Source organism: Rattus rattus, chromosome 8 (assembly GCF_011064425.1).
Source record: "Rattus rattus isolate New Zealand chromosome 8, Rrattus_CSIRO_v1, whole genome shotgun sequence".
Classification (NCBI taxonomy): Eukaryota; Metazoa; Chordata; class Mammalia; order Rodentia; family Muridae; genus Rattus; species Rattus rattus.
The window spans coordinates 34,285,486-34,310,464 of record NC_046161.1 but is presented as its reverse complement, the minus strand read 5'-3'; the positions used below and the strand labels follow the sequence as shown (position 1 = coordinate 34,310,464).

Below are 24,979 nucleotides of genomic sequence, written 5' to 3'. Positions count from 1 at the left end.
ATGCTGTTCTCTTGGATTTTTATCCCTTGTTTTCTGCAGATTCCAATTCTTGCGGGCTCCTACAGAAGCAGTGAGTGCCTAGTCAGGATGAATTACCGCTTAAATGGTAAAGGAAACGTGGTGATTGTTGGATTTTTCCCTGCTTTTGCTGCCTACCCACTCAACAAAACAACTGATTGGAGGATGACTAAATTTACCCGGGATATTATGATTGAGTAAGTCCTTTAATATAACTACCATCGGATTGAAGCCCATTAGTTACAGCAGTACATGTATGCACATTATATAATCTTTTATGCATGATAGTTAATTTCCTTGCAAGTGATAATGACAATTTCTTTCATTGTATATGGGAGTACTTTTCTTTCACACTAACATAAAAATACATGCCAGTTATATTTTACCAGTTACATGTGCATATATATATATATATATAAATTACTTGAAGTGACTTATGTGTTAGAAGATATGAAAAGTCAGATTTTAAAGACTTTACAACTTTTGTGTGGATACTTTCCACTTTCAATATTTTTCTATTTAAAAGACATAAATACCTTATAATTAGTTATTTGAAAACATTTTACAATGTACTGTTTAAATACTTCTGATATTTCATGCTGAAGGTATGAAATATCATGAACGCTGAGTTGTATAAGGCATATTTATCAGTTTTCAAAACTATTTTTTCAGACATGGCACATATTTCCCCTTTATGCTAAAATTGTTTCCAATTTATTTTTAAGTTTTGCCTTGCTATAGGTATCAGTAATATTTATCCATTTTCATTTCCCATCATGACAGTAGTATCATCCCACAGGAAATGTACAATGGTTAAATTATGGAATGTAACATATCAACTTTTATTTTGGTCAGATTAATTATACAACTTATTGTAAACCACCAGCTCTCAAAACCAAGTTCCTTGCTGGACATCATGGTAATGCAAGCCTTTAATCTGAGCATTTGTGAGTCACAGATTGGTGGACCTATGTTCTGAAGGCAAGCATGATCTACAATGAAATTCTGAGATACCCAAATAAACATACTGAATAGTCTTTTAGATATATCTTTTTAGATTCTCTTAAGTGCTAGAGAAAGTTTTTAGTAGAAGTAGTAAAATATCATGGTGTGTAAAAAACTTTGGTCAAAATTCATGTATACTACAGTTTGGGTATGATATAAACAGCCCTTGAGTTCCCCACAGTGTTATTGCACCTTGGTTCCCAGGCAAACTGAATGTTCTTAGCCTGTGTTCACAGTGAGACTGAAAACCCACATACGTTTTTGCACTGCAGTGAATATAGTGCCCTTATGTATAAAGTACGTGTGTGTGTGTGACTGTGTGTGTGTGTTTATGTGCATGTGCGCACATGTGCGCACACAGAGAGATAGAAAAAGAGAATGGAGAGTTTATTTACTCCATATGGTCTGTAGAAATGTTTTTAAAAACCTTTAAACAATATCTTTTGTGTTAAAATGATTATGGATCATTGAAATGGATTATGCATCAAAATCCACTGGTTGACACAGAACAGAAGGATTCTTGGAAAGAATGCTTAGAGTTTTAAGACATTTTGAATATATTTTTCATGCACATGGGTCACTGAAGACTGATGAGTGCATAGTGAACAAACAATATTTGGTGTAAACATGTTCTTAATCTAGAGGTTAACAAGGGAACAAAGTGTGTTAAATGTGGTGACAGAACTGACTGATGATGTCACTTAATATCAGAATTTCTCTATTTAGTGTTGTTTTTTCACATATTACCTGTTTATTGCTGAAAGGGGGTATTGAAATCACTAACCACCTGTGTACTCTGGTTCATCTTTTTTTTTTTTAATCTACTACTGTTTCTTTAGAGAAGTTCGGTACTCCTGTGTTTGATGTAATGATTAGGATTGTAATACCCTGTTCTTGACCTTTTTTTTTTAATGAGTATAAATTATGTTTGACTAGTCCTTCTGAGTAGGTTTTGTTTGATGTTTATCTTGTTACATCTCAAGATAACTATGTCTGCCTAAGTTGCTTTTTCTTATTATTTTCATTTTCAACTCATCCATATCACAGCTTTCTCTTGCTCCACTAATCACAGCCTCACTCCAAAGCCTTCTCTCCCTGATCCATGTCACCAAGTCCAAACACAGACAGCATAATGTGATACAATAAGACTGGGCACAAACACTCACACCAAGGGTGAGTGACACAACCCAGTAAGAGGAAAAGTGTCTGAAGAACAAACAAAAGAATCAGAGACATCACATCTACCACTTTTTGTAGTTCCACAAAAATCACCAACCTAAGGACTATAACATATATGGGGAGGACCTAACCCTGCTTACTTTATTCTGTGGGCTGTGTTCTCCTTGTATCCACAACCTCACTTCTTTCTCCAATATATCCTCCTCTTCTACAGAGTTCCCAGTACTCCAAGAGATAGTAATCAGTGAAGATCTCCAAATTGGATTTTCCCACCACCTGATGTTTGACTATGGGACTCTTTGTCTGCTCCCATTAGCTGGCAGTATGGCCTCTATGATAAAAATTGAGATAGTTATGATCAATTATACAACAGAATTTCATTGGAAATCATTTGATTAATTCTTTTCCTATCTTAGGTCTCTGGGTTATCCCCCTTCTTGTTCTTGGTCATCTGGACAGTGTCAAGTATGTGCTTTTATTCCTGCTGTGGACCTCAAATTAGACCAGTCACTGGATGGCCACTACCATAAGTTGTCCCTCTCCATTCCATCATTACGTACAGCAGAATAAATAATAGGCAGGATATTTTATGACATTTATTTCCAAGTCCTAGCACTGGAATGTGTGCCTGGTTACAGAGATGGATTGTTCAGACTCTACCTCTTCCTTTACCAGGAGTCCTTGCCTTGTTAGAAACCTACTACTCACCCTCGTAGAATTCTGGAAGCTTTTACTACACTAGGTTTGCACATTGCTTCCTAAATTTTCCCCAATTCAATGTGTTTTGCCTTGTATTCTCTCCCTTCATCTTTCTCCCTGTCCCTACCTGATCGGTTCTGTTCTAATCTCCACCTGCCCACAGTCCACTCACAAAATCTATTCTATTTCCCCTACCCATGGTGATCCATGCATAGCACTTGGAGCCCTATTTATTACTTAGCCACTCTGGGTCTGTGAATTGTAGCATGATGATCCTTTACATATAAACTAATATTCACTTATATGTGGATACATATTATGTTTACATTTGTAGATCTGTATTGCCTCACTCAGGATGAGTTTGTTCTAATTCCATCAATTTGCTTGAAATTTTTATAATGTCATTTTAAACAACTGAATAATACACTATTGTGTAAATATACAACATTATAATTATTCATTCTCCAGCTGAAGGACATCTAGACTGCCTCCAGTTTTTGGCTATTATGAATAAGGGCCAATGAACATGGTAGAGCAAGTGTTCTTGTGGTAGAATAAAGCATCCATTGGATATATGGACAAGAGTAGTGTAATTTGGTCTTGAGATAGCTCAATTCCCAGTTTTCTTCTGTTTTCTCCTTTTTCCCCTCTTCTTTTATTGGATACATTTTTATTTACATTTCAAATGTTATCCCCTTTCCCAGATTCCTCTCCAGAAACCTGCTATCTCATCTTCCCTTCCCCTACCTCTATAAGGGTGTAAGGGTGCCCTTTCACCCACCCAACCACTCCCTCCAACCTCCCTGCCCTGACATTCCCCTACACTGGGACATGCAGCCTTCATGGGACAAAGAACCACTCCTCCCATTGATGCATGTTAAGGCCATTCTCTGCTAATATACAGATGGAATCATAGGTCAATCCCTGTGTACACTTGCGATAGTGGTTTAGTCCCTGGAAGCTCTGGGCATCTTGTTGGTTGATATTTTTGTTCTAATGGGGTTGAAAATCCCTTCTGCTCCTTCAGTCCTTTCTCTAGCTCCTCTATTGGGGACCCTCTTTTCAGTTCAATGGTTAGCTGGGAGCATCTGCTTCTGTATTTGTCAGGCTCTGGCAGAGCCTCTCAGGAGACAGCTATATCAGGCTCTTGCCAGCATGCACTTTTTGGCATCAGCAATATTATCTGGATTTGGTGGCTGTATATAGGATGGATCCCCAGGTGTGGCAGTTTCTATTGCATATTTTGTCTCCATATTTCCTCCTGTTAGCATTTTTGTTCCCTTTTTTAAGAAGGTCTGAAGCATACACACTTTGGTCTTCCTTCTCCTTGAGCTTCATGTAGTCTGTTAATTGCATCGTGGGTATTCTGAGCTTTTGTGCTAATATTTACTTATCAGTGAATATATACCATGTGTGTTCTTTTGTGATTTGGTATCTCACTAAGGATGATATTTTCTAGTTCCATCCCCTTGCCTAAGAATTTCATGAAGTCATTGTTTTTAATAGCTGAGTAGTATTCCATTGTTTAAATATAACCCATTCTTTGTACCTGTTCCTTTGTTGAGGGACATCTGGGTTTTTTCCTCTTTTGGCAATTATAAATAAGACTGCTATGAACATAGTAGAGCATGTGTCCTTGTTATATGTTAGAGGATGTGTCCTTGCTATATGTTAGAGGATTTTTTGGGTATATGCCCAGGAGTGGTATAGCTGGGTTCTCAGGTAGTAATATCTCCTATTTTCTGATGAACCACCAGACTGATTTCCAGAATGGTTGTACCAGCTTGAAATCCCACCAACAGTGAAGGAGTGTTCCTATTTCTCAACATGCTCATCAGCACCTACTGTCACCTGAATTTTTTATCTTAGCCCTTCTGACTGGTGTGAGGTGGAAACTCATGGATGTTTTGATCTGCATTTCCCTGATGACTATGAATTTTGAAGAATTCTTTAGGTGCATCTTACTCATTTGAAATTCCTCAGTTGAAAATTCTTTATTTAGCTCTGTACTTCATTTTTAATAGGGTTATTTGATTCTCTTGAATTTAACTTCTTGCGTTCCTTGTACATATTGGAAATTAGCTGTTTATTGGACATAGGATTGGTAAAAAAAAAATTTCCAAATCTGTTGGTTGCACTTTGTCCTATTGACACTGTCCTTTGCCTTACAGAAGCTTTGCAGTTTTATGACGTACCATTTTTTATTATGATCTTAGAGCATAAGTCATTCGTATTCTTTCCTGGAAATTTTTCCCCTTGCCCATGTGTTCAAGGCTCTTTGCCATTTTTTTCTTCTAGTGTTTCAATATATCTGGTTATTTGTGGAAGTCTTTGATCCACTTAAACTTACACTTAAGATTTGTACAAGGAGAAAGAAATGAATTGATTTGCATTCTTCTACATGCTGCCCACCAGTTGAACCAACACCATCTGTTGAGAATACTGTCCATTTCCTCTTGGATAATTTTAGCTCCTTAACTGCCATATAGTACTCTACAGTGGCTGTATAAGTTTGTACTCTCACCAACAAAGGAGGAGTGTTTCCAATGCTCCAAACCCTCCCTAGCATGTGCTACCTTTTGTGTTTTTGAACTTAGTCATTCTGACAGGTGTTTAAGATGGTATCTGAAAGTCATTTTAATTTGCATTATCTTGATGGTTAAACAAGTTGAACTTTTCTTTAACTCTTTTCCAACTATTTGATTTTCCTCTTTTGAGAATTCTGTCTGGCTCTGTACTTTGCCTTTAATTGTGTTCATTTGCTTCCCCCTCTCTAGTTTCTTGAGTTCTTTATATATTTTTGATATTAGCACTCTATCAGATGAGGAGTTGGAGAAGATCTTTCCTATTCTGCATTCTGTTGTTTTGTCATTTTGACAATGCCCTTTGCCTCACTAATACCTTTCAGTTTCATGAGTTCCCATTTATTAATTGTCAGTATTAGTGGCACTGTGCCCTATTAATGTTCTGATCACCAGGCCATCTGTTGTGCTAATGTATTCAAGGTTACTCCTCACTTTCTCTTCTGTTGGGTTCAGTGTATGTGGTTTTATGTTGAAGTATTTAATCCACTTGGATTTGAGTTTTCTGCAGGGTGATAAATATGGGTCAGTTTGCATTCTTCTGCGTACAGGCATCTAGTTTGTTCCATAAGTGTGTGGATTTATCTATGGAGCTTCAATTTGATTACATTGAACAACAAGTCGGTTTTTATACCAATACCATTCAATTTTTATTACCATACCTCTGTAATACACCTTGAAATCAGGGATGATGGTGCCTCCAGAAATTCTTTTATTTTTAAAGATTGCTTTAGGTATCCTGGGATTTTTGTTTTTCTAAAAGAAATTATTATTGTTCTTTCAAGATCTTTAGGAATTGGAATTGTATTGGAAATTTGAAGGAGATTGCATTTAATCTTTTGATTGCTTTGGGTAGTGTGTCCATGTTTACTATATTGATTCCACTGATCAATGATCATAGGATATTGTTCCAGCTTCTGATATGTTCTTCATTTTTTTTCTCCAAAGGCATGAAATTTGTGTCATAAAATATGGTTTGACTGGTTAGAATTACTCTAAGTTATTTTGTATTATTTCTGGCTGTTGTGAATGGGGTTGCCTTCTTGTATTTTTCTCTCAGCCCATTTGCCCTTTGTATATGGGAGGGATGCTGATTTTTTTTTTTCAGTTAATCATGTATACAATTTCTTTGCAGAGAATATTTATCAAATAAATGATTTCCCTGCTCTGATTTTGGGGAACACTTAGGTATAGTATCATCTGCAAATAATGGTAGTTTGAATTAGTCTTTTTGAGTAGTATCATTTTATTCTGTTTTGGTTGTCTTATTGCTCTAGCTATAATGCCAAGTACTATATTGAATAGACATAACAAGAATTACAGCCTTATCTTTTTCCTTAGTTTAGTAGAATTACTCCACTAAACTTTTCTCCATTTATTTGATGCTGGCTATTCTTTACCTATTTGATGCTGGTTATTTGCTGTAAATTGCCTTTATTATGCCTTTCTCCAAAATACCATGTTAGGATAAAAAAGATCTCTACAATGCAGGAAAAGTGAGGTCATATCTTGCACTTTATCAGAGCACCATGGACTAAATAAGGATATAAACAACAACAGAAAGGAGAAAGAAAGGAAGAAAGAAAGAAAGGAAGGAAGGAAGAAAGAAAGGAAAAAGGAAGGAAAGACAAATCCATGGAAACTAAGTACACAAAACTTAATCAAAATTGATTAAAGAAATTAAGAAGGAATCGAAATTCCTAGAATTGAATGAAACTAAAATCACAACACACCAAAATCTCAAAAATCTATGGCACACAAAGAAATAGGGATGTTTTTGGAACTTGGATACACAACAAAAAGTTTGGAGAGCACCATAATGACAAAATAATGACAAAAATTTGTGAAGGTAAGAAAAAATGAACAGAGAATCATAATGAATAAAATTAAAGATGGAAATAAGACATTACGACAGATAATGAGAATACTCAGGGAATTATAAACATATGTACAAAAATACATATATCACCCTAAAGGAAAATTTTAAAGAAATGTATGAATTTGAAGTTATGCATATGGCTTATCAAATTTAAATATAAGTGAAGTTAACAATTTAAGTACTCCTATAGCATTCAATAAGATTTAAATATGAACTTAAAATCTACCCTCATAAAGATCAAGTCAGATGTAGTTAATGCACAATTCTACCAGGCCATGAAAGGGATAAGTAACACTAATATATGCCTAATTATTATGTAAAAGAGAAAGAGAATGAACATTTCCTTTTGAAGGCAATATTACCTTGAATTCACAAGCATACAAAGACCCTATCCAAGAAAAAAACAAAACCAAAAACAAACAAAAAAGTATAAGATGACCTCTTTTGAACATAGTCATAAATAAATGTTTGAAATCTGAAATCAATAACACACAAAAATGACTATACTCTTAACATGTTGCCCTCATCCAAGAGATGCAGGGTTTGTTCAGCACCTTTAAGTCAGTGAGTGCAATTAACCATATAAACAGACAAAGGAACAGAAAAAAAATGATCCTATGATTGAATAGAATGAAGCACTCTCACAAAATCCATGATGATTTCATATAAAAGTCCAGAAGAAAATGGGAATACAGAGAATGTAGTTAGTTCCATAAAGAAATTTAAAAAAAAAAACTACTGACAGCATCATAGGAAACAGAGGAAAACTCATTATATTTCACTGCACTTCTGAACAAGACAATGTTGTCAATTCTCACACCTTTTCTTCAACATAAAACTTGAATTGATATTGAAAGAAATAAGACAGGTAAATGAGATAAAGAGGTAACAGATACGAAAAGAACTGAAATCTTTACTTGCAGATGTTATTGTGATGTACAGAAAAGATCATATGCACTCTGTCAGAACAGTGATATACCTGATAGAGACATTCAGCAACACAACATGATACAGAATTACCACACAAACCTGGTAACCTTCCTGAGTACAAATGCTAAACATACCTAGAAAGAAATCAGAGAAAAAAATCCTCTCAAAATAGCTCCCAAAATAAAATGTTTTTGATTGAATAAACCAGGATAATGAAACATAGATATGATGAAAGCTTTAAGACACAGATACATTTTACATAAGATTCCAGATGTTGGAAGGATCTACTAAGCTCATTGATCAGTGGCATTAATCATTGTGAAATGTCCATACTACCAGAAACAATCTCCAGATTTAAGGAAAGACTCATTAAACTTGAATAGCAGTCTTTGCAGAAATTGAAGTAGGTTAAATTTTCCTGTTAAAGCATGAATGACCCAACATAGACAAAAACAATCCTGAACAACAGCAAGAAAATTACAGTTGGCGTCAAAGTCTCAGAGTTCATGTTATAATTCAGAGATAAAGTAACAAAAACAGCATAGATGTGTCATTAAAAACAGACTCATTTACCAATAGAATAGAGCACATACAAACATGTAAAGGAACCCTCATATAACCACCTTATTTTGACAAACGAGACAGTAATGGACTTTTGTCCAAACATAGAAGCCTGGAAACTGGAGCGATGGCTCAGTGGTTGAGAGCACTGACTTTTCTTCCAGATGTTGAGAGTTCAAGTTCCAAAAGGTGGCTCAGAATCATCAGCAATTAGATGTAATGCCTTCTCCTGGTGTGCCTGAAAACAGTTACAAGGTACTCATAAACACATAGGTAGAACTTTAAAAGTGATGGACAGAGTGAATAGCTACATGTAGAATAATGAAACTTTATTTTGATCTTTCCTGTACAATCTCAAGTTCAATGTATCAAGAATCTCAATATAAAGCCCAACTATACAGGCTAAAATTGTTCCTCTTGTTTACCACTTATAATTTTATGGGAAATCTCTATTTCTTTCTTTTTTCTTTTTTTCTCCATCTTTATTATTATTTATTTATTTATTTATTTTTATTAACTTGAATATTTCTTATTTACATTTCGAGTGTTATTCCCTTTCCCGGTTTCCAGGCCAACATCCCCCTAACCCCACCCTCCCCTACTTTATGGTTTTCCCTCCCCATCCTTCCCCCCATTGCTGCCCTCCCCCAACAATCACGTTCACTGGTCTCTCCATCTTTATTAACTTGGGTATTTCTTATTTACATTTTGATTGTTATTCCCTTTCCCGGTTTCCAGGTCAACATCCCCCTAACCCCTCCCCCTCCTCTTCTATATGGGTGTTCTTCTCCCCATCCTCCCCCCATGACCACCCTCCCCCCAACAATCACATTCACTGGGAGTTCAGTCTTGGCAGGACCAAGGGGTTCCCCTTCCACTGGCGCTTTTACTAGGCTATTCATTGCTACCTATGTGGTTGGAGCCCAGGGTCAGTCCATGTATAGTTTTTGGGTAGTGCCTTAGTCCTTGGAAGCTCTGGTTGAATGGTATTGTTGTTCATATGGGTTCTCGAGCCCCTTCAAGCTCTTTTAGTCCTTTCTCTGATTCCTTCAATGGGGGTCCCGTTCTCACTTCAGTGATTTGCTGCTAGAACCTACTTGACTCATTGCATAAAGAAAAATCCAACAGGAATGGACCAGGAAGCTTCATCTTAGTGGATAGCTTTTTTTAATGCTAGAAAGTGCTATGCATACTGCCAGAAGAAAAAGGTACATGTTACTATGAGCCTGAACACTTAATTAATGGGACAGAAATCTAGACTAATCTGAGAAGACTGATTCTCCATTGACGGATTTCTTCCATCAAGGTGCCCTATGGGAAAAATCCACAGAATTTTCTTAATTAATGATTGATGTGTAAGGCCTAGTGCCACTTCTGGACAAGTACTTCTGTGTTCTATTAGAAATCAGGTTAAGTAATTCATGAACAACAAGCCAGGAAGATTTGTTCCATTGTGATCCTTGTCTCTGTTCCTGTCTCCAGGCTCTTAACTTGATTTCCTGCAATGGTTTCCATGGATAAGGTCCTGTAACAAAATAATCATTTTCCTGTCCAAGTTTCACATGGTCAGTGTTTACCATATGCACAGAAAGCAAACTAAGATTTACATCACTGAAGTAAGGAACCATTTGAGATTGGATTTATACCTTGCTTTGCATGATGAAATTCATCACTTGAACTGGTATTGGGCCAAGTACTGACAATTAAATGAAATATACAGTCTAGTGGGGAAGCAATTACTATTAACTTGATAAATGGACTCAATGTAAAACTGTATCCTAATAATTTATCATTTTACCCATTTATCAATAGATCCCTCAAACCTTGTCAGAGAAACTATGATTTTTTATGATCATTATTAATTTATTATTACATCTTGGGCACAATTTCTCCTTCCTCCACTCTCCTGAGTCCCTCCTCAATTTTCCCTCTGAATACCCCCATCTACTTTTTTCTATTTCTCCTCAGACAAGGTCAGGTTGATATGCTCCCATGATTATCAACTAAACATAGTATATCAAGTTACAGCAATAAAAGGTACCTCCCCTTTTATCAAGGCTGGACAAAGCAACCGAGTATGAGGAAAAGGACTTCAAAGGCAGATAAAAAAAATGGGAGACCACCACTGATCCCACTGTAAGAAGTCCCTCAAGAAGTCCAAACTACAAAACTGTAACATATATAACACATGTCCTACTCAGTCCCATGCAGTCTCCTTTGTTGTCATTTCCGACTCTGTGAGCCTCTAGTTAGGTTAGGTTAGGCTCAGTTAGGATAGATTATTTGATTCTGTGGATTTCCTTCTGGTATCCCTGACCCATCTGGCTTCTGAAATCATTTCCCCTGAGTTTGCAGAATTCTGCAAGCTCCATCTAATGTTTGAATGTGGGTCTGTGAATCTCTCATACCATTGGGCAGACACAGACACAGGTGGGATGAGGTCATTGAAGGATGGAGAGTGTATGGGAAGAGACTAGTAGAATATGGGTCATTTTGGGGACAAGATAGAAACTTAGTGCAATAAAAACTTCCAGGACTCTGTAAGCTTGATCCTAGATAAGACTCCAAGCAATGTGAGATATGGAGCCTAAATTTGCTATTTCCTGTAACTGGGCAAGACTTCCAGTGGAAGGATTGGTATGTTAACCCAGACACAAAACCTTTGACCTACAATTTACCCTGCCTATAAGATGTGGTGCAGTAGATGGCACAAAACTGTGTGTTGCTCAAAAAATGGTTTGTCCAGCTTGAGACCTATGCCACTGACATTGCATGGAGGGCCAAGACCCTGAACCTAGATGGCCCAGTGGTCAAGGATGAAACCAAATTCAACTGGCAAGAAAAATCAATAAAATGATTTCTAATGAGATGCTGTTTTTTCATAGATAGTGATTGCCACAATGACCCACAAGACATACAAATACAGAGAAAAAGAGACAAAAGATTGTTCACTAATGAAGGGAACAAAACTATTACACTCACACCATTCCAGGGATCACTGTAATATAAAAATTTTAAAAATACATGTAAAAGCTAAAAGTGATGAGTAAATATATTGAAACATCTGGGTAAAACAAGGCAGCTGGACTTACGAACTTACCAGAATTTTGACAACATAGATTACTCCTGTGTCAGCCCAGACCTGACAGAATTTTGGTATGCGAAGTGGAGCTGAGCATACCACCTCACACAATGCTACATAGTGAGTGGCAATTTTTAGGTACAAAGAGTGGATAGGACAATTTTCTTTAAAGATGTATAACTTCATAAGTTGACAACATTTCAGCCAATGACCATGCCTCAAAGTATTCTTGAAAACACAAATTGGTCTTAAAGAGTTTATATTTAAGGACAAAATGTTGGATTGGCAGACAATGGGGTATGTTTTAGAAGAGTTATTGCAGATTATTGTATGATAAAAGAGTTTCTCAAAATTCCACATTATCAGGAAACTTAAAAAAAGTCTCGGACGCTGAATCTGATAGACAATATAGACAAGAATATACTTTAATACATTGTCATAGGAAAGAACTTCCCAAATTGGACCATGATAGTACTGGCATTGAGACTAACAATTAAAGGTATTACTATTCCATGTACTTTACAGGTAGAGGCATATGAATTTCTGTGAGTTTAAAAACTGATTTTACTTAATAACAAGTTCAAGAACAGCTAAGCTAGATAGAGAAACATTGTCCAAAAAAATAAATAAATAAAAACACAAAATGAACAGATCTTAAAAATGAAACCATGGATGAAGGAAACAAAGAAAGATAAGGAGGAAGAAGCAAGCAAGAAGAAAAAATGAAAAATAGAAACAAAGAAGCAAAGAAAGAAAGGAAGAAAGAAAGAAAGAAAGAAACAAAAATCAAAGAAAGAAAGGAAGGAAGAAAGAAAGAAAGAAAGGAAGGAAGGAAGAAAGAAAAAAGATAAAGGGAGAGAAGAGCAGGAGAAGAGAGAAGAGGACAGCAGAGTAAAACAAAAGAGAAACAGGGGAAGGGGCATGTCAAGAAAGAAGAAAAATTAAGAAATTAGACTACAGATAATTAAGGGAAATGTACAGCAATTGATATTATCAAACAGAAGGGAGGGGATCTGGTATACATCTAACAGAGGGTAGGGAACAAAATTTATAAATAGCTCAAAAAATTTTAACATCAAGAAATAAACAAATTAAAATAGGGCATAGATAAGCAGACTGCTCAAAATAAGTTAAATGTTTAAGAACAATGTTTAAAATGCTCAATGTTCTTGGCCTCAGGAAAAAAAATTTAAAAATAATTTAAGACAAAATCTTATACCAATCATAATACAAGGTCCAAAAATAATGAAAACTGATGAATAACCATGGGTTTGTGGACAGGGGAAAATGGATTCACTGCTGGTAGGAGTGAAAGAATACCTTTCCATATATCCTAACAACATGAAGAATATAACAGGGCATTTTTATGAATCAATAAAAGTAGGACAATATGAGATTGAACTATGGCACACAAAACAAGCAACTATTTATAAAAAACTACCCTCATGAAATTAACATGTGTGATATCTTATATTTTTCTTGTGAAATGTCATAATATTTCTCCATGTGTGTTGCTTGTTAAAAAGTACACATTATTTTCTTCCCTACTGATGAATATTAAGAGAATGTATAAGTAGATCAGAAGGTTACATGTATGCAGGTGGAATCTGAAAATTGGGTTTATATCTACAAATTGAAAACTGCACATGTATAAACTTACTGTTCTCTTGGTAAAATGAGGAACAGATGCAAGAGAATCCCCACCATCCCACGAGCTACAAAAGACCCAGAATTAAATGGTGTATGATGATGGATGATGATCACAGTCCATAATTTTTTTCAGTCTAGAATACATTTTCATATATTATGCATATATATGCATAAACATACCAAGAGACACACATGCCACATAAATCATGTACACATATCTCACAACCACATCCAAAAAATTAATTACTCAAATGGTAATGAATGTTCAGATACACTGAATGATCTATATGTTTGTGAATTAAACAGTATCTGCAAAATAGTGGCTTGACAAGAAGCAATTCTTTTTGTGGTTGTGCAGATTTAAAGTTGAGTACCAGGAGATTGGAGACCTGTCCCTAACTCATAGACAGAATTCATCATAGGTCCAAGGCAAATTAATTAATCCCTTTTAGAGTAAAGTTAGTAAGTGGTCCCCTTTCAGGGTTCTACAACATCCTAAAGAATTATAACTTAAAGGCCATTTTAGTTATTTGGAAACTTAATATAGGAGATTCTTTTAAAAAGATAAATAGATGTATAGATAAATAGATGGTAGATAGATAGATAGACAGAGAGAAACTCAGATACATACGTGCATAAATACATATATACATACATTCATACATATATACACACAGACAATAGATAGATAGATAGATAGATAGATAGATAGATAGATAGATAGATAGATAGATAGATAGATAGAGGAAAGAAATCATCAAATAACAGGAGAGAAAAAACCACAACTAGCCCATTTTTTCCCACCAAATGAAACTTAGAGTTCTAGAAAGGATTAATTGAGTCATTGGCAAAATGGGACATATGGAAACATCTAACAACCCAGGCTAATACCAATGCTGCTGGTTGCTCTATATAAATTAAAGGTAAGGCCCTATTGCTGAATAGAACACTGACACAACTTATTGAACATGAATAAGTTGAGTTGGTGTCTTCCTAGAATCTTTACTCCTATGGGCTAATGGTCATGTGACTGGAAGGTACTCTGCCTGCTATCAAAGGAGAAATATAAAAATCAAACCTGCTACAAACCCTCTATCAACAATGTTTTTCTTCCTGCAAGATACAAATATACAATAATTCAATAGTGTCAAAAATCTTGTGAGATTAACCCAGCAATTTCTTAATGTATTTAAGGTCCACTCCTCAATAGATGGAACCCAATACTACTTGGGTTGCCAAGATCCTGAAACTACATAGACCGTGGACTTAGAGGGAAACCAAATATTATTGTTCTGCAAAATGAATGTTGAAATAAAATGACTCCTTAGAATCTTCTGTTACATTCATACTTCAGTGTCTGATTCAGCCATCATCAAAGAAGTTCCCTACAGCAGTAGCACACTCAGTTCTGAAGGAGATATATCCATAAAATCTACTCAGGACTGAGGAAATATTGCGGAGACATGGAAATGGAAAAGTTATAAGAGCCAGAAAATATGGAGGAGACTGAGGAAACAAGATCTTCTAATCATAGCTAGACTGATGGACATATGAACTCAGAGAGACTGTAGAAGAATGTAGAGGACCTATATCAGTCTATGACAGATAGTATGCCAGTGTTTAGAAGGGGAAATGGGCAGAAGATATTTATAAGCTATCATAAGCCCACACCCCCAAACCAATGGCAAATAAAAAATTTAGTTGTCTCCAAATGAATCTCTTTGGATATACAAACTATTCTTAAGGCAAAGACCCATGTAGAGGATGGAAAACAAAGTGCATAAAATCAGTGGCAATTTGGAGGTTAATTTGTTTAACGATACATGGCTTTTGTGTAAATAGTATGGTTCTCTTGCTGTTGTTTTGTTTCTGTGGACTTTTATATAAAGAAATGTGTGTGTGTGTGTGTGTGTGTGTGTGTGTGTGTGTGTGTGTGTGAGTACACACATCTGTAAATATCTCTATTCCTTATCTTTTTCTTTGTTCTCTCTCTCTCTCTCTCTCTCTCTCTCTCCTCTCTCTCTTTGTCTCTCTCTCTGTCTCTCTGTCTCTGTCTCTCTCTCTCTCTCTGTGTGTGTGTGTGTGTGTGTGTGTGTGTGTGTGTGTGAGAGAGAGAGAGAAGAGAGAGAGAGAGAGAGAGAGAGAGAGAGAGGACCCTATTCTGGCTTATTTGTTTTCATCTTAATGTCTTATTATTTTAAATGCCTTTTTGTTTTCGTTTAACAGAAAAAAATGAGCGTGGGTTTGGGTGGTATGAGATGTAGGAAGAGATGGGATAAGTGATGGAGCAGAAACTGCAATTAGAATATATTTTAGGAAGTCAAGACATTTTCAATTAAAAATAAGAAACAAAAAAGAATACTTCTGCTCTATTTACAGAAAAAAAACAGAAACCAGATTTTTGGAAATATAAGCATTCACACTTTAAAAGCCATTGCACCATAATGCACATATATTATGTGGTAAGAGTCCTCCTCATAATTATTGTTCTATCTTTTGTTCAGGTTTAAGTTGAGGAACTACCAATGTATTTTGGCCATGATGTTTGCCATTGAGGAGATAAACAGTAACCCATATCTTTTACCCAATATATCCCTGGGATTTGAGGTCAACAATGTCCCACATGGTCAAAGGAAAACATTAGCCAAACTTTTTGGCTCACTTTCAGGGTATGATTGTGCCATGCCTAACTACAGAATTGCAAGTGAGAGAAATACTGCTGCTGTACTTACAGGACCATCGTGGGCAATATCTGAATACATAGGGACACTTCTGGATCTTTACAAATTTCCACAGGTGAGAGCAGGTGACATTTTAGCCTAAAAGTCTGTTCTGCTTGCTGATATTTTAAGAAGCTGTGAATGAAAATAGGGAAACTTAAATCACTCTTCACAGAAAGGAAAATGAGACAGGCAGTAAATGGTACATCTGTATTTCTGTAGCTTAGACGAACTAAAAGGAGTAGACAAAGTATGCTTTTAAAATTACGAATTTTTATATACTTTTTGAAAACCCATAAAATACAAGTTTGACTTTCAAAGGAGGATTTGACCTGAAAGCTTCAAACCATTGCTGCACAACTGAGTTGAATTTTATGACAATTTTCTTTCTATTTTTTCTACAGCTTACTTTTGGACCTTTTGATAGTCTCCTGAGTGAACAAAGACGGTTTTCTTCTCTGTACCAAGTGGCCCCCAAGGACACATCTTTGACAGTTGGCATTGTATCTTTGATGCTTCATTTCCACTGGATCTGGGTGGGGTTATTCCTTATAGATGATGACAAAGGTGCCCAGACACTGTCAGATTTGAGAAGTGAGATGGATAAAAATGGAATCTGCACAGCATTTGTAGAAATGATCGTAGTCATCAAAGGTTCATATTTTACCAAATCCTGGAAAAATCAGGTGCAGATCCTGGAGTCATCATCAAATGTGATTATTATTTATGGGGACTCTGATTCTCTATTAAGCTTAATAGTAAATATTAAGCAGAAGTTACTCACATGGAAAGTATGGGTACTGATCTCACAGTGGGATGTTTCTAGATTTGATGATTATTTCATGGTAGACTCATTGCATGGAGCTCTTATTTTTTCACACCATCGTGAGGAGATTCCTAATTTTACAGAATTTATGCAGAAATCCAACCCTTCCAAATACCCGGAAGACACTTATCTTCATGTATTGTGGCACATATTCTTCAACTGCTCATTTGTTAAGAAAGAGTGTAAAATTGTGCATAATTGTTTGCCCAATGCCTCCTTGGGATTCTTGCCTGGAAACATATTTGACATGGCCATGAGTGAAGAGAGTTACAATGTATATAATGCTGTGTATGCTGTGGCCCACAGTCTGCATGAAATGCTTCTCACTCAAGTACAATTTGAACCTCATGAAAAAGGAAAAAAGATGGTATTCTTTCCTTGGCAGGTAATGTCACTTCAGTTATTTTGTAGCATCAGCAACATGACACTCTTAGAGTTTATAAATGCACTCAAACTAGCCAATCCATATTACAGATTATTTTGTTAAAAATCTGCAAGACAAACTGTGCATGGAAGAATTGTTGTAAAGTAATAATATATTTGCATTACAAAGAGCCATCCAATATTTTCAGAGTAAAATTTTCAAAATGCAAAGTCCATTTAACACAGATTTCACACCACAGAAAAAACAGAGATAGAAAATTACCACAATGGACACTTCTAAAATTCATATATATATATATATATATATATATATATATATATATATGTCCTAAAATCATTAATTTTGGAATGTGAAACTAAATATTTTTAAAATGTAATTGGGATGACTTTATTTTTAAAAAAGCTGATTGGTTTTTCCATGAACCATCATGATTTATGGGTGCTTGTTTCTAAGTATTTTTCCCCCACAGGTACATGACTGTTTATTTATTATTAGAATTATTTAAAATTTTTGCATAATTATTTTGTTTATACACACATATATACTTACATACATATATACACACACATACACACATACACACACACATATATATATATGTATATATATTTTTGTATAATACATAGGCATGGTATTCTGATACGGATGGTATTAACTCACTATGTGAATATTGTAAACTTCACTCTGGTCATCTGGAAGAATAGTAAGTCCCCTCACATTTGACCCATGTCTTCAGTCTTGGTATGTGTCTTTTTTAAAATGTTTTTAAGTTTAGTTTTCTTGGTTATTTTATGTATCTACATTTCAAGTACTATCACCTTTTTCCCCTCTCCCATACCCTCTCTTGCCTCTGCCTGCTTCTATGAGGATGCTGCATCTCCCACCTTAATGCTGTGGAATTCCATGACATTGAGGAAACAAGCCTTCACAGGACTAAGGGCTTTCCCTCCTATTGACGTTGGAGAATGCCATCCTCTTCTACATATGCTGCTGGAGACATGGGTCCCTCCATGTGTACCCATTGGTTGGTGGATGAGTCCCTGAGAGCTCTGGTAGGGTCTGATTGGTTGATATTGTTGTCCTTCTTATGGGGTTGCAAACCCTTTCAGCTCCTTCAGTCTTTCCCCTAACCCATCTGCTGGGGTTCTGTGGCTTCCCCCAATGGTTAGCTGGAAGCATCCTCATCTGTATCAGTAAGACTCTGAGGAGACATTCATGTCTGGCCCCAGTCAGCAAGCACTAATGGACATCAGTGATAGTGACTGGGTTTGGTAGCTGCATGTAAGATGGATCCCCAGGTGGGGCAATCTTAAGTTTTCATTAGGTATTCCAAACTTCAGGGCTAATATCCACTTATCAGAGAATGCATAACCTGTTTTCGTGTGTGTGTGTGTGTGTGTGTGTGTGTGTGTGTGTGTGTGTGTGTGTGTGTGTAATTGGGATACCTCACTCAGGGTGATATTTTCTAGTTCCATACATTTGCATACGAGTTTCAAGCAGTCATTGTTTTTAATAGCTGAGTAATACTACATTGTGTAAATATACCACATTTTCTATACTCATTGCTCTGTTGAAGGACATCTGGGATTTTTCTAGCCTCTGGCTCTTATGAATAAGTCTGCTATGAACATAGTGGAACATGTGTCCTTGTAATATGTTAGAGCATTTTTTTTTTGGTGTCTGCCCAGGAGTGATAGAGCTAGCTCCTCAGGTAGCACGATGTCTGATTTTCTGAGGAAAGGCCAGACTGATCTCCAGAGTAGTTGTACCAGCTTGCAATCCACCAACAATGGAGAAGTGTTCCTATTACTTCACATGCTCATCAGCATCTATTGTCACCTGAGATTTTGATCTTAGCCATTCTCACTGGTTTGAGGTGAAATCTCAGGGTTGTTTCGATTTGCATTTGCTGGTGACTAAAGAAGTTGAACATTTCTTTAGGTGCTTCTCATCCATTTATTTTTCCTTAGTTGAGAATTCTTTGTTTATCACTGTACCCCAATTTTGAATAGGATTATTTGATTCTCTGGAGTCTACCTTCTAGAGTTCTTTGTATATATTGGATATTATACCTCTATTGTGATATTTTTACTTCTTCCATTCCAATTTGTATCCCTTTTGACCTCCTTTTGTTGTCTAATTGCTCTAGCTAGAACTTCAAGTAATATGTTGAATAGATAGAGTGGGCTGCTTGTCCGGTCTCTCATTTTAGTGGGATTGCTTAAAGTTTCACTCCATTTAGCCTGATGTTGGCTACAAGCTTGATATATATAGCTATCCATTTTTAGCTATGGGCCTTGAATTCCTGATCATTCCAAGATTTTTACCATGAACAGGTGTTGAATTTTGTCAAATGTTTCTCAGCATCTAATAAGATAATCCTGATTTTTTTCCTTTGAGTTTGTTTATACAGTGTATTACGTTAATCAATTTCCATATACTGAACCTTCCTTGCATCCCTTGGATGAAGCCTATTGAACATGGCAAATGATTGTTTTAATGTGTTCTTGGATTCTGTTTGTGAGAGTTTTATTGAGTACCTTTGCATCAATATTCATGAGGAAAATTGGTCTGTAGTACTCTTTCTTTGTAGGGATTTTGAGTGATTTAATTATAAATGTAATTGTGGCTTCAAAGAACAAATAGGGTTGTGTTTCTTCTGTTTCTATTTTGTGACATAGTTTAAAGAGAATTGTTATTAGATTTTCTTTGAAGTTCTGATAGAATTCAGAGCTAAAACCATCTGGTCCTGGACTTTTTTGGTTGGGAGACTTTTAATGACTGCTTCAATTTCTTTAGGTATTATGGGACTGTTTATGGTGATCCTTATTTAATTTTGGTACCAGGTATCTGTCTAGAAAACTGTCCATTTCATCCAGAATTTCCAGTTTTGTTGAGTATAAACTTTTGTAGTCAGATATGATAATTTTTAAATTTCCTCAGTTTCTGTTGTTATGTCTACTTATTCTGCTTTTGTTAATTTGTATTCTGCCTCGGTACCCTCTGCTTAATATGGCTGTGTTTATCTATCTTTTTGAATTTCTCAAAGGAGAACATAATGGTTTTCTTGATTCTTTGTATAGTTCTTTTTGTTTCTTCTTGGTTGATTTCACCTCTGCTGTCTACTCCTTTTGGTTGTATTTGCTTATTTTTATTCTAGGATTTTCAGGAGTACTATCAAGCTAGTAGAGCATGTAGCATGGGAGCCACAGAGCAGCCTGGGACAGGACACTTCTTGTTTCCATCTGCACCCAGAGCTAAGGCTGTCCCACAGCCTTCCAGACCAAAACCTGCTGAGAGAAAGCTGATGTGCCAGGAACACTCTCACTCCTAAGCCCACAGGTGGTACCCAACTTTTGTTCCACTGACTAAAGAAAGACCTGATGAGAACACACAGGGAACAGGAGCCACAGGCTGTCCTGGAAAAGGACCCTTCTGTTTTACATCTGCTTAGGAGTGAGAGTGTTCCTGGCACATCAGCTTTCTCTCACCAGGTTTTGGTCTGGAAGGCTGTGGGACAGCCTTAGCTCTGGGTGCAGATGGAAACAAGAAGTGTCCTGTCCCAGGCTGCTCTGTGGCTCCCATGCTACATGCTCTAATTGGGTCTTTCTTTGGATAGTCAGTGGAGAGAAAGTAATGCCTCACCTGTGGGCTGTGGACTTAGGAGTGAGAGTTCTTGCCAGACCAGATCTCTGTGGTCTGAAGAATTGTGGGACAGCATTAGCTCTGGGTGCATTGTTCTAAGTATTTTGATGAAACTGATTGAAGAATTTTGGAAGATAATGATGCTTTCATTATCTCTGGGCCCCATGGGCTATATGTTATTAAAGGTACTTTTCACATTAGGAATTAAAATCTACTCGAGATATTTCCTGATTCTGCTTCATCTTCACTTCTCTGGAGTTTATGTAATATAAGCAAATGCATCTCTTTTAGCTTCACCCCTTTCTAAGGAAAATACAACTTATCAATCAGTATGGATGCAGTGTGGTTCTGGATTATAAAAGGAAATCATATGTAGAGTATGACATTCTCAACTTTTGGAATTTCCCAAAAGGTCTTGGGCTAAATGTGAAAGTAGGAACATTTTTTCCAAATGCTCCAAAGGAACAGAAATTGTCCATTTCTTCTAATATGATACAGTGGGCCACAGGATCGACAGAGGTGGGTTCAATCTTACTCCTATGTTTGAAACAGTATTTAAATATCAAAACCATGGTTTTGAGTGTCAGAATACTTCATTGCTCACACATGGCACATAATGACTACCAATATACAGAATTATCTTAACACCTAATTTGGCAAAATGAATTATTTATTCTCCATTCTTCTCATTTACTTAATATCATGAATACTGAACCCTTCAGGATGATTTCCACCACTATCTCAGATCATTGGCCAGAATGTTCATCATGATCACAGCTTAGAAATTTTTATTCAATGGGTAGTTGGCCTTTTTCTTGTGGGCTCCAGTCAGCAAGGAAAAGCATAATGGGAATGTATAGCTGTGTTAGTTGTTTGTTTTGCTAATGCAAAAATGCTACCTAAAAATACAGGAGCATTTTTCTTGGCTCACTGCTTGGGAATATAGTCTCTCACTGCAGAAAGCTGTGTCCTTGGGTGTTGAAGGCAACACATTGCTTTAATAGTCAGAGTGAAGAGACAGCTGAGTGCTTCTGTTAACATCATTTCCTGCTTTGAATTTATTCAGGTACCATTGCCAATAAATCAGGACCACCAGATTAGAGATATTTACCAGTAATTCTCATAGATTCATTTCCACACTGACTCTAAAACCCACCACACTGACATGATGAACTTTTACTGTGAACAAAAAATATTTGTATTTGTATCCAAGAGTAAAGAGGAAGTAGATTTTTAGTATAACCAAGACATGATACCAAGATCATAAACTTTTACTTCTATGCTTCACCACATAATGTTTCAACAACTTTCTAAGAAATTCATATAACTAGAGACAAGCATTGACCGCAGGGCCCGTGAATGACTCATTTTAGTAGTAAAGACAATTCATCTATCTGCACTTAGAGAAATTTACATGAACAAACTAATGGTTCTATATTTCAAACCACTCTACTGTGAATGTCATAAAAGCCTGGCTAAGTACTATCATACATTCCATTCTCAGGTTCCACGGTCTGTATGCAGTGAGAGCTGTCATCCTGGATTCAGGAAAACCTACCAGGAGGGCAGGGTTGCCTGTTGCTTTGATTGTACTCCTTGTCCAGAGAATGAAATTTCCAATGAGACTGGTAAATGTCAGTTGTGCAAAAGACATTCATACCTGTCAATATCTGTAATATCTAAGCAATTGTAAAACATCTGTGTGTGAGCTGCAATAAGTTTACTTCAGTGAAGATAATTTTCTTTCTTGCAGATGTTTAAAACATCACAGGTTACAGCTCATTTTTCCCACTGAAATAATACACTCTTTTTATACTTTAGTTTACAACTTTCTGTTTTGTAGTTTCTGTATGTATGTGTGTGAGAGTGAGGGTTTTCTTTAATTGTTTTGTTTATTTTGTTGGAATTTTTTGTTTCTCTCTTAAAGAAAAAGTATGGAACTTTCTGGGCATGGAATTAGGGAGAATCTAAGAGGCGTAAAAGGAAGGCCTAAATTCTGATCAGAATTCTTTATATAGGGAGTGAGAATGGTGATATCACAATACAAAGAAAATTAGATATAATTAAAAATTAAAATGTATATTGGGGTTGGGGATTTAGCTCAGTGGTAGAGCGCTTGCCTAGCAAGCGCAAGGCCCTGGGTTCAGTCCCCAGCTCTGAAAAAAAAAACACATATATAGAATACTAGGTATTTTGTTAATATAGAGAAAATATGGCAAAATCCATATGTATACATTATTAGCTTAGATAAACAAAACAGGAACAAAATTTTCAAATGTAGTTCATAAAGACATAAGAATTGATGAGCAGTTCTGTATCTATTATAACATAGCTACTATTATCCAGGGTTATAAGAACTGTTTCACTAGAGAAACATTTCAAGGCTCCAGGAACTTTCAGAAATCTAATTCACTTGGGTTCCTTCAGAGAATTAAGGAATTTGGAAAACACCATGGATATTTTATATTGGGGACAGATATAGAAGTACATCACTGTGAGATTATGATTTTAAAGGACATTCTCTCTATCTGAATGAAGACCCATGCACTCTTAAAATTAGAATATATTGATAAAGAGTGGATGTCAGAACCAAACTAGGTTCATGCAATGTATGTCAGTGTGCTAATGACTTCTAAAACGGATGTAACAGTGTCACTATAGGCAAGGATACCATATGTGTAACAATAGAAAAGAAGCATTTGCCCTATTTAATTCATATCAGCATGAAGTAGAAGGAAAACTGAGTTTAGAAATATTACCTAGACAGTGTTCCTATGTGTGTATCAGAAACAAAGCAAGATTATCCTGATAATAGTACAGTGTGTGGGAACTGGAAAATGGTTTAGAATGAAAGGGGAAAACAGAGTATGCACTCATGATCACCCGCATTTCTTTCAGATATGGATCAGTGTGTGAAGTGTCCACAAACTCACTATGCAAACACAGACAAGATTCACTGCCTACAGAAAACTGACACATTTCTGGCCTATGATGACCCATTGGGGAAAACACTTTGCTTCATATCCCTGGGTTTGTCCTCACTCACAGCTGCTGTTCTTGGGGTGTTTCTGAAGAACAGGGACACCCCCATTGTCAAGGCCAATAACCTGGCTCTCAGTTACACCCTGCTCATCACTCTGACCCTCTGTTTTCTCTGTCCCTTGCTCTTCATTGGCCGTCCCAGCACAGCCACCTGTATCCTGCAGCAAAACATTTTTGGACTTCTCTTCACTGTGGCTCTTTCTACTGTGTTGGCCAAAACTATCACTGTGGTTATAGCCTTCAGGATCACTGCTCCAGAAACAGTTAGACGATGGCTGCTGATATCAAAGGCCCCTAATCTCATTATTCCCTTATGTACCTTGCTCCAAATTTTTCTTTCTGCAATTTGGCTTACAACATCGCCTCCATTTATTGATAAGGATGTTTACTCAGAATATGGACACATCATCATCATTTGCAACAAAGGCTCAGCTGTTGCTTTCCATTGCAGCCTGGGATACCTGGGAGCACTAGCCCTGGGGAGCTACTTTATGGCTTTCTTGTCCAGAAACCTACCTGACACATTCAATGAAGCCAAGTTCCTGGCTTTCAGCATGCTGGTATTCTGCAGTGTCTGGATCACTTTTCTCCCTATCTACCATAGCACCAAGGGGAAGACCACAGTGGCTATGGAAGTCTTCTCTATCTTGGCTTCCAGTACATCACTCTTAGGCATCATCTTTGCCCCCAAGTGCCACATCATATTATTAAGACCAGAAAAGAACTCACTTCAATATATCAAGGACAAAACACATGCTAGAAGAAAAACACCTTAA

At 36.5% G+C, this 24,979-nt stretch overlaps 1 protein-coding gene across 1 annotated transcript; it reads left to right on the top strand.

Moving 5' to 3' along the window:
* Positions 1–24,979, top strand: LOC116906777 (vomeronasal type-2 receptor 116-like). The gene is made up of 6 exons (XM_032909623.1): positions 1–215; positions 16,090–16,381; positions 16,710–17,516; positions 21,453–21,680; positions 22,666–22,789; positions 24,060–24,979. Exons 1-6 carry the CDS (start codon positions 1–3, stop codon positions 24,977–24,979), a joined length of 2,586 nt encoding a protein of 861 aa, XP_032765514.1.

Coding starts and splice junctions, on each gene's coding strand:
- LOC116906777 (XM_032909623.1), top strand. CDS start 1: ATGCTGTTCTCTTGGATTTTTATCCCTTGTTTTCTGCAGATTCCAATT. Junction 21,681..22,665: donor GGGCCACAGGATCGACAGAG/GTGGGTTCAATC, acceptor TTCCATTCTCAG/GTTCCACGGTCTGTATGCAG. Junction 22,790..24,059: donor TGAAATTTCCAATGAGACTG/GTAAATGTCAGT, acceptor CATTTCTTTCAG/ATATGGATCAGTGTGTGAAG.